General features: G+C 42.6%; 2 protein-coding genes across 2 annotated transcripts; one reads left to right on the plus strand and one right to left on the minus strand.

Moving 5' to 3' along the window:
• Window positions 1-1,074: 1,074 nt before the first annotated feature.
• Window positions 1,075-4,656, plus strand: LOC133954788 (glycine cleavage system H protein, mitochondrial-like). Its single transcript, XM_062389276.1, has 5 exons — window positions 1,075-1,259; window positions 1,473-1,555; window positions 2,592-2,655; window positions 3,209-3,340; window positions 4,098-4,656. Exons 1-5 carry the CDS (start codon window positions 1,109-1,111, stop codon window positions 4,193-4,195), a joined length of 528 nt encoding a protein of 175 aa, XP_062245260.1. The 5' UTR covers window positions 1,075-1,108; the 3' UTR covers window positions 4,196-4,656.
• Window positions 4,657-4,674: 18 nt separating this feature from the next.
• Window positions 4,675-10,112, minus strand: si:ch1073-390k14.1 (deoxyribodipyrimidine photo-lyase). Its single transcript, XM_062389279.1, has 9 exons — window positions 9,787-10,112; window positions 7,955-8,633; window positions 7,531-7,842; window positions 7,257-7,429; window positions 7,049-7,133; window positions 6,528-6,760; window positions 6,195-6,389; window positions 5,865-6,090; window positions 4,675-5,782 (listed from the first exon to the last, which is right to left on the minus strand). The coding sequence occupies exons 1-9, from the start codon at window positions 10,015-10,017 to the stop codon at window positions 5,295-5,297; spliced, it is 2,622 nt and encodes an 873-aa protein (XP_062245263.1). The 5' UTR covers window positions 10,018-10,112; the 3' UTR covers window positions 4,675-5,294.

The raw sequence follows: 10,112 nt of genomic DNA on the forward strand, positions 1-10,112 counted from the left end.
ATCCTGATCTCTTTCTCTTCTCTCCCTCATTTATTTCCTTTCAACCCAACTAGGGGAGGCAGACGGCTGCAAACCCTGAGTCTGGTTCTGGTTTTCTATTCAAATTGAGTTGTTCCTGTGCACTTTACCGAGTGCTTTCTTCAATAGGGGAAGTTTTCCGGTTTTTTTTTATAACATTTCTCCGTAAAGTGCCTTAAAATACTGTATGTTGTGAGTTGACTTAATATAAATGGAATTGAAATGAAACTTGAGCCATTAAAAGATTTTAGCTTCTCCATTGTGGTAATAACAGTTTTGACCAAATAAGAGCGCAACTTAAAGGGCCAGTGAGTAAGATTAAGGTGAAAGGGATCTATTGGCAGAAATGTAATATAAAATCATCCTAGTGATGCTCTCACTACTGTGTTTCATTTAAATTGTAAACAATTGTATTTTTTCCCTAGAATTGGCCCTTTATATTTAAATACTTAATATTTTCATCAGGAGCGGGTCCTTTCTATGGAGGGCGTCATGTTTTAAGAGTATTACAAACTCGACACCCTTTGACTTATTATGACAATCTCTCTCATGTTTGGAATGGGAGGGTGAGGTGAAGGGTAATCAGCTGCAACATGCAACTTCACCACTAGATGTCACCTAATTCCACACCCTGAACCGTTAAAGGAAAACAAGAGAAACAAACAAATTGATTATATTCAAATGTGAATCATGTATTCATTTTTGTAATTATTTCAAATGGCCCTTTTTGGAAACGTGCTAATAATAATCATGTTATTTTGTATTTTGAAAAAATGAAATGATGGAATGGAGGATCCCACTTTTTCAGAAGCACACCAGTAAGATTCAAATCAATCACTCAATCTCATTTTATTTGTACAGCCCATACTCACGAATCACAGTTCTCCTCATGGCGGTTATCAATCTGTACAAGGTGCGGTAAACTGTCCTTAAACTGACTGGTATCAGGAGAAACTCCCCAAAAAACACTTGCATCTAATAAAGTGTATTGAATCGGACCTTGATCAGCAGGGGGCGGTAGAGCGCCACCGATGCCTCGAATATCCACGAAGAAGACAGCCCACGCGCTCATCATCACTAGGCGACAAACATGGCTGCCTGTGGGCTATTTCGCTCCTTGTCTTCCAGCGTTGCCACAGTTCTGCCTCTTCTCACCCGCCCGGCTCATCTCTCCCATCTGAGGCTGGCATGTATACCCTACGTCCGGAGAACAGTCGCCTCTTCCAGCCGGTTATCAGCAGGTAGTCACCGCCCTCAGTGTGTTGTTACTGTCGCATGTTAGCTGACATTCCCGGTAGGTATCATTAGCCTGAGTGAAAGGACACGAGTGTCGAGGGGGTCAGGGTGACTTGTTGTCACACTGAGCTAAGATAATACTTTTACACTGTACTTCCATGAGCACTTCAAACTGTAGTGACGCTGTGTGTTCTGACTGTTGTTCTGTTGTCTCCCAGCTCTTAAATTCACAGACAAGCACGAATGGATCCGAGTAGAAGATGGAGGAATCGGGACCGTCGGTATCAGCAGCTTCGCGCAGGTAAATCCTGTCCCACTAAAGGACACGAGCCCTGAACCGTCACTGACATGAGCGGGCCACTGACGGAGTGTGAGAGGCACTGACGGGCTAGAGTCGTTTGACCATGAACCGGACGGCACGTCACGTCACCCCGTATTACGTTTCTGTGGTTTTGGTTTTACTTTCTTCATGGCCAAGTTGTTTGAGGGACCAACTGTCTGATTAATCAGAAACAAGCAGGTTGACAGATACAAGGACTTTGGTGTGAAACAAAAGTGCATATACAAACTGCCATAAGCACCAGGGGAGAGCTTGCTTGCCTTGTCTTACAGAGTGGATGAGGGGTAATTTTAAAAATAATAGTTTTACTCAATATTGGAAAATGGCATCATTATTCAAAAAGTACTAGAAGAAACAACTACACAACATATAAGTTCAATCAGCTTGTTGATCACTGGAAAGATTTGACAGAAGAAATCAGACGATCATATGAGGGTTTACAACACTTCTAGAATCGTGATAATAAATCGGCTGTCCGTTTTTTTATATTAACGTGGGTGTGTCCAGGTGCAAATACGAGGCTGCGTCTCTCTAAATGTGGCTGCCACAAAGAATTGTGGGCCGTTATTTTCTCATTTCCTTCCGTAAAGGATGATCCGGTGTTTCCTATGCTAGAGGAGATAAGTAAGAAAGCATTGAAGCTGCTTTTCTTATCATTTAGAGAATAATAACAGCTCTTTTTATGGAGGCCAATGAAATACTTGCGGGTCATTTGTTTCACTTAGTTAGGAAGGTTCCAAAAGGTAAGCAAAATGGACTTTCAGAACGCAGCCTTAATGAAAGTTTGCTCTCTCACAAGTCTGTGAGAGAGCCCTCATGTACTAAATTATTTCATGGTGGGACAGCCCTGAGCCCTCACTTATTGACTGGGAAAACACCTCAAGACTTCGAGTCCTTTGTGTGGACATTGGGATTCAGGCGGAGGCTTTTGAAAACAATGACACAAACGATTGTCCGCACTCTCATTACTTGTGACCCTTCTTCCTGCCATTTACAGGAGGCTCTTGGAGATGTAGTGTACTGTGGACTGCCAGAGGTGGGGACACAGCTGGCTCAGCAAGGTATGATAACTTGTCTTTAGCTGTTAGAATAGCACCCAATCTTCAAGGACTGATATTAAAGGAATACACCTGATGTCCAACTTCCGATTCTATCTAATATTAGTATTAGACTATGGATTTTTGAGGGTTGATACTGATTTAAGGATAAAGACATTTCCTGAAACAGAGATATTGGCAGATATATTTAATTGAAAAGATGGGCTATGATTTCCAAGATGTCCTTATCAAACCCTCAAGACAAAGCAATGTAATTTAGTCTTGATAGTATAACCATAAAAATTATCAATATTATTTATGAATGAAAAGGAAACACAAATACAACAGAATATACAGAACTTTAATTAAATACATTTGAATATAAATGCACATCTTTTCTGCATTGTTTATTTATACTTTAAACATATTTTATTTTGCACACATATAACGCTGATACAGTTTGTGATTGAGAGACATTTAGTTATATTCACCAGTGCCTTTTGCATAGATGCCAGACTTCTAAAATGACAACTTTCATATTATTGTGTTATTTCTTTTCTAAACTTCACTGTCACAGATGAGTTTGGAGCTCTGGAGAGTGTAAAGGCAGCCAGCGAGCTCTATTCCCCTTTGACTGGAGAGGTTGTGGAGGTCAATACACTTCTGGCAGACAACCCTGGGCTGGTCAACAAATCCTGCTACAAGGATGGTAAGCACACATAGTTCTTCTTTTCCTTCTATTAGATGGAGACGGCATTGGAACTGAAAGAAGCATTATAGCTAATGTGAGAACCTAAAGTAGGGACCTAAATTATTCCAGAAGTACTTAGATTATTTTTGACTCTATTACCACCATCAGTCATTTCTATAACTTGTGCATTGACACTGTTCTTTGTTTACCTTCTAAAAGCTGTTACTGTGGTTATCCTATGCAAGCAAAACTTGCATATCTTGTCAGCATATCTCGACAAATATATATAATTTTATAAATGGGCACAATCTGATTGAATTTTACAAAACAAAAACTGATAACTAGCAACATTAGTATTTGGACAGTAGAGGGCAGTAATGCAACACAACATAGAACACTGCCACTGTAGTCAATCACAAATATGACCGCCAACAAAGAGACTTGAAACCTGGTTGTCAGTTATTGTTCTCTCTGTACATTTTGCGCTTTTGCTGTTGTCAGAATTAATTGATAATGGATTGTCATTGCGCTAGAAAAAAGAGAATTTACAGTCATGATAGCTTTACTGTGCATTTATAATGTCAGTTTGACCAACAAAATGTGTTGGGTTTCCTTACCCAAGCAAGTTCTATTCTTAACAAGTTTATTTTCATAATGGGGAAAGAGTGCTTTGCTCATTTAAACATGTGATTTGTAATAAAGACTTAGATGTGGAAAAAAACTGTCATGTTCCCCGACACACAGCATATCCTGATATTTACCTGTTCAAATATAGGTTGGCTGATGAAGATGACCATCACCAATCCTGCTGAGGTCGACGCTCTAATGGATGAACCGGCCTATGAGAGATACATCCGCTCCATTGAGGACTAACCTAGCACCTCCTAATAAGTGCTACGCTCCCTCTCTCCTTTTTAAACATTGTTGGCAGGGAGATGCACAAGATGTGCCTGTGTCAGGAACAACACTATGCTTAGCATCAACCAGTGGAGCTCATGACCTCCTGTTTGCTGACCTGCCAATATTGTAGAGCTGTGAGTGTTAGGAATCCTTTATCTACTGTTAAAAGACTGACTTATGGGGACATCTGCACTGACTGAACATTCAATGTTGAGTTTGTGCAGCCTCAAAACCCCAAAATGATGTGACTGAAGCTTACAATCAATAGAAGAGTTTCCAAGCATTTTAGTCAAACATAAACTTGAATTTCTGTACTAGGGCATTGTTAGACTTCAAGAAGCACTTTTGTCTTTATGGTATTATTAATTATGTTGGTCGCCAATGCATGTATGACAGCTACATTGTAAACACTGGACCTGTACAATAAAAAATAAACAGTTTGTCTTCTCATTCTTTATTTCCCAAAGGTAAAAAAAAACAGCATTCCATGTTTCTCTCAGATGATATGCATAATACTATGTCAAAGTATGAAACAGCATAAACGTTACTTGCATGTTTGATCACTTAAATAAATAAAAAAAAACTCAAGTCAGAACCCATTTTACAAATATTTACAAAATAGTAGGTCCAAATAAACCATTTCAGGCGATGACACTGGAACCAAAGAAACACCATCAGCTTTCAAAGTAAACAGCTCGTTTTGAAAATGATCCACAAAGAAACTCTCAAGGCCACTTTTCCATACTCTGTGCAAATATTGCACAGTGGAAGTGTAAAGGTATGTGAAACACCTTAAACATGAAATAAAATAAAATCTAGCTGCTCCTGACTAACGCACCAGACGCATGGCCTTTTGAAACGTGATCACAATTGTTGAGGAGCTGTCTCCACACTAACTCATTCCCTCACTTAAATACTATTTCCTATAACATTTTACATGTGCATTTTGAGGCAAGTAACTGTCAGGGTTCTTTTAACCTGTACATTTATAGTCTTGATTGCTTGGTCTCTGGGTCACCTCAGTGAAGTGGGAGCCCCACCAGGCACTAAGGAAAACCGGTCTTTTGACGGTTTAAGTCCGTCTGGCTCTGCCCTGAGGTGCAGGAGGCTGAGGGAGTCCCTCCATTCTGCGATAGTTGCTCTCCAGCCTCTCCTTTCTCTGCACTCCCTCGAATAGCACACTGGCAGTGAAATCTTTCTCATTGAGGAACGCAATGGTCTCATCCCTTTTGCGGCTTACATACCCCTTGAGAACAGCATTGTAAGGATTTGACCGGGCGTCTGCGTCCGGATCTTCTTGCTGGTGTTTGAACTCCATGCGAGTTATAACGGGCAACAGGAACTGCTTCCCTTCTGTCAGCTGACCACCATTACTGTCTGATAAGCCCAAGGCCTCCGAGACGAGGCGGGGGGGCATAGGCACCAAGTCACAGCCTGAGCGTTTGTCCACGTACTGCACAAACTCTCTCCGCACCACAGCAACATCTTGCAGAGACTGACTCCTTCGCTCTTCTAGGTCTGTAACTATTCGATCAGGATATGTTTGACCAAATATCACACCTTAATGATAGGAAATAAATCATTAAAAAAGCAGCATATGATTTAGCAGTTTTATACATGTTTTAGTTTTATTCATTCTCACCTGCACGTCGAAGCATAGATGCAGGACACTTCCAGGGTTTGTGAATGAGCTCATCGGGCAGATCCGCAAGTTCAGGACACCATCTCCTTATGTAGCTGCCGTAGGGGTCACATGTCATTGCTGCATCTACTGGGTGCATGACAAAGTTCCAGTGGTCCAGACCACACATGCCTCCATTCTGCCACATCATGGCATCTATGGCAACATCTGCATCCAATAGGGTGTCCTAAACACAAGTTTACATTAGATCCAGTCGGTAAATTATCTTTGTGTTGCAATACACGTAACGTCGGCAGGGGCATTTTATTCCTGCCTGCATGCACGTCTCACCTGGAACCAACGGTAGCCTTCTTGCCAGGACAGGTGGAGATAAGCTATGAGGAACGATGCCACCACATGTCTCATGTAGTTGTTCATCCAGCCTGTCAGCCATAATTGCCTCATGGCTGCATCCACCAGCGGGTAGCCGGTTCGACCACGTTGCCAGGCCTTCAGGTGGCCACGATCAGTGCTCCACCGCAGTGCCTAGAAATACCAGAAGATGAAAAATGCTTGATAATAATAATAGATTTCTTCGTAGTGATATGGGCTCCTATTTACTAATGAGGAAAATGAAGGGTAGTTACATTTCTTTGAGTAATACTCAAAGGTAAATGTTTCTACCTTGTATGGAGGTCTGAGGGATTCCCAAGGGAGGTCAGGAAACAGTGTTAACTGCCAATAGGCCAAATCTCTCCAGGCCAGCTTCCGTTGGAACTTTGGCGGTCGACAGCGAGCCCCTTTGGCATCCCACAACAGCCAGCGTGGGCTGAGCTGACCGAAGTGAAGGTAGGGAGACAGAGTGCTGGTGTTCGGAGCATCTGCCCTGCCTGACTCTTTTTCATACCTATACACACCTAGGACATGTGGAAGAAATCACATGGTACTGTTAGCTCAATGCTATGTTTCTTAATGTTCCTACAAACGATGTGGAGATTGATCCAAACAAGGATTTCCTGTGCAAAGTCATCATCACTACCATTTGACGTTTTGCCCAAGAGCAGCAATTCCAGCCATTGCACTTAAGAGATTGGTGTGAATATGTGTCCAATACTTCTTTTATGGTATTTAAAGGAGGTTACTTAAAGTGAACAGGAAAATGGTTTGCCACCCCTGGTTTACAATGGGCATACAAGGAGTCTCACCATCTTGAAGAAAGGCCTCTAGCCGGGCATGTGCTCCTTCTTCACTGAAATCCCAGGACTTACGAATGTTAACTGCCCAGTCAATCTGAAATGAACAAGAGAAAAGCTTAGGAACCACATGATCACATCGTTATATTTTACGATTGTTCAAAATAAAATTGTACGATAAAGCTTGTCCCAAAACCACAGCCCTGCTCTTGTCACTGACCATAGTGCCGTCCTTCCTGCGAGGCAAGAGTGCCAACTCCAGAGCATCCAAAGGAACACCCTGAGGCCAGTTGGCAGGTGTGGGGAGAGATGCAGGAGGGTCCAGGGGAACCCCAAGGGCCGAGTCCGTGTTCTGTTTACAGCAGCTCATGAAGTGAGACACTGAACCTATTCCTACATCACAGAAGAAAACAAACAGAAGTTCTCAAAAATGGCCACAGTGCATTTCGGCTCAAGACCATCAGTACAGCGTGGCCAACCACATTGTAACTTACCTCTGAGTCCCACACCCTCCGTGCTGACAGAGTAAGGGTCTCTGAGGCAGTAAGAGGGAAACATCCTGCATTGAACACCAACTTTCTGCAGAGCTGACACCACCGAGTCGTCCCTCTCCTTCAGCCAGGGCTCATACAGGGCATTTGCCAGCACTGCTCTCGCCCCAGTCTCCTTTATCAGCTCCGTAAGGGTTCGCAGAGAAGAGCCCACCCCATGGCCCACTCGATTTGCCCTGAGGAAGACAAGATGGCTGCCAATGCGCTCCAGAGATGAAGAGAAACAGGATAAAGCTTGATGCAGCCAGTATTTGCCTGTAAAGGGAAAAGAGACAGTATTTTTTCAAACAGGTTATAAAACCTGTAGTAGCCACAAAGGAGAGCCATGCCTCGAGGGGCGGTTATGCTTTTACAGAAGTCAACTTACAAGCTCCCCCCATAGCCACAGTAATTCCTGGTCCCTCCTCTTCTTCAGGGCTCCAGATAAAAACAGGGATGACAGGTGCCCCATTCTCCAATGAGCCAAGGAGAGCGGGATTGTCACACAGTCGCAAATCCCTCCTAAACCACAGCAGTACTGGTGGGGATGCTGATGGAGAGGTGGGCATGCCTACAACCTGCTGGCCACCCCCTTCCCGCCGCTTTCTCCTGTTCCTAGAGCGTTTTGGTTTCTCCGATTGATTGCCTGAATCTCCTTCTTCCGTCATTTGGTCACCTTTTAAAACTGCCTCTTGTTTGAAAAATGAGGCATATGGTTTGGATACACACGTGCTTTGACTTGTCCCTGGTGTGTCTTTATTACATTTGTCAACATGTGTGCTCTTCTGAAGCTCAGTCTCTTGGGTTGTCTGCGGTAGGCCCATCACGCCCCGGGGTCCCTTTTGCACTGATTGTTTTTTTTTTCTCCCGCCACCTACATCTGCTCGCTGGGTGCGGCTGCTGCTTCCCTGAGGCTGCGATGCTGAGGTCAGTTGAACAGAGCTGCTCTGATATGCTTCGGCTCCAAACTGCTGAAGTGTGGATTCTTCACTGCAGGTTGACAGCTGGGGATCTTTCATTTCCAGTACTGACAGCGCCAGTGCAAATTCCAGGTCATCATCTCCTGTCTGCAATTTAATGAGAACAATCCATTATTATTACTACCGACTGTTGCCTAGTTGTTGGAGTAGAGGCGACACATATCATGAGCAATATTTGCAATTAAAGGTGCACAAAATTCAAGCATAGCAAGTCTAAGAAATCACGTAAATACACGTCAATAAATGACCAAATGTGACGTCCTTGTCCTGAAAGAACTATGCAAAAATGTGGCTTAAAAACTTTTGCAATAGATTTTTAGATTTAGTTTGATGATGCATGTTTAGAGTTATAAGGCGCTCCACAATTTTGATAATACTGTAATATTACATGGAGGTCATGTGCGTTTATTTCTGTAAGCTAATAGCAACTGTGCATAAACAGGAGCAAGAACTACCACGCCCAATTGTTATATTATATCATAATTACAATGATGTTACATGTTACATTATCGCACATCTTGTTACATACGTTATTTTGTGTTAGAAAAGAAGTTTAAAAAAATCATTAGCTTGAGCCCAAACCCTTGACTTTGGTCTCACTTGGAAACCAAACAAAATGTCAACATTGGGTTAGCCGCTGCTAGCACATAAGCTAACGGTTAGCACGAGCTTTACTGACTCGCTGGGAACCGAGAGGGAAGAGGAGTGGAGGAGATTGTTGTTTTACTCAGAGGAGAAAATAAGGTATGAATATTCAGTGTAAGAAGCAGTGAACTTTCACACGTGTCAAGGAAGAGTCATGTCCATTTTGCTCCATTTCTGCTAAAGTAAAGGTGAGTTAATTACACCTACATTCCTGTTAGCTGACACGTTAGCCATGACAGTTTCTCTGAGGTTTTCTTTTTTTTAATGTAGTGGTCAACATAACTGAATTTAGCTCAAATTCAAAAAAGCCAATAAACAGCTGGCATAATTGTAGTATAATAATAAAGTATAAAATATTAAAAGATACTTTTGTAACCTGTGTTGTTCACCGGTCTTACTTTGGGATTCTTTTTGACAAATTTTATTGTCATTAGTTTATTTCCAGAATAAACAATATTATATTCCTACAAATAATCATATATTATATATTTTCTCTGTGTGTGTGTGTGTGTTTGTGTCTGTTTTGTGTACTTATCAGCCCATGTACCTACGTGTTGAAGTACAAGACAGATCTCTATTAGACTAACTGACTGACCTTAGAGAAATAGTCCAGGTAGATGGAGGTGAGGCTGCAGTGCAGGGATCTGTTGGCCGAGGACAGGGGCTGGATGAGGGACTGGAACTGTGTGCGGGTCTCCTGCTGTCCCAGGATGGACACACACATCGCAAAGAACCCCTCTGGATCCTCACGACCCACCAGCACTTCTCTCAACAACTGTCTCACCAAGGCTTTGCTGTCCTTTTCACCAGCCGCTGACGGAGGCATCTCCAATGCAAGGTGACGATATATCACGCAAAATGCTGCCAAAAGTTCTGATCGTGTAACAGAGTCAAACGCTAAATCTAGCCTGCACCTCCTCT

The sequence above is a fragment of the Platichthys flesus genome, chromosome 6 (genome assembly GCF_949316205.1).
Source record: "Platichthys flesus chromosome 6, fPlaFle2.1, whole genome shotgun sequence".
In the NCBI taxonomy this organism is placed as follows: domain Eukaryota; kingdom Metazoa; phylum Chordata; class Actinopteri; order Pleuronectiformes; family Pleuronectidae; genus Platichthys; species Platichthys flesus.

What these genes read in the sequence shown, in the direction of transcription:
- LOC133954788 (XM_062389276.1), top strand. Translation starts at nt 1,109, where the DNA reads ATGGCTGCCTGTGGGCTATTTCGCTCCTTGTCTTCCAGCGTTGCCACA. An exon ending in TTCCAGCCGGTTATCAGCAG is followed by an intron (nt 1,260 to 1,472) that starts GTAGTCACCGCC and finishes GTTGTCTCCCAG; the next exon opens with CTCTTAAATTCACAGACAAG. An exon ending in CAAATCCTGCTACAAGGATG is followed by an intron (nt 3,341 to 4,097) that starts GTAAGCACACAT and finishes GTTCAAATATAG; the next exon opens with GTTGGCTGATGAAGATGACC.
- si:ch1073-390k14.1 (XM_062389279.1), bottom strand. Translation starts at nt 10,017, where the DNA reads ATGCCTCCGTCAGCGGCTGGTGAAAAGGACAGCAAAGCCTTGGTGAGA. An exon ending in TGTGGCTATGGGGGGAGCTT is followed by an intron (nt 7,843 to 7,954) that starts GTAAGTTGACTT and finishes TTCCCTTTACAG; the next exon opens with GCAAATACTGGCTGCATCAA. An exon ending in GGAGGGTGTGGGACTCAGAG is followed by an intron (nt 7,430 to 7,530) that starts GTAAGTTACAAT and finishes TCTGTGATGTAG; the next exon opens with GAATAGGTTCAGTGTCTCAC.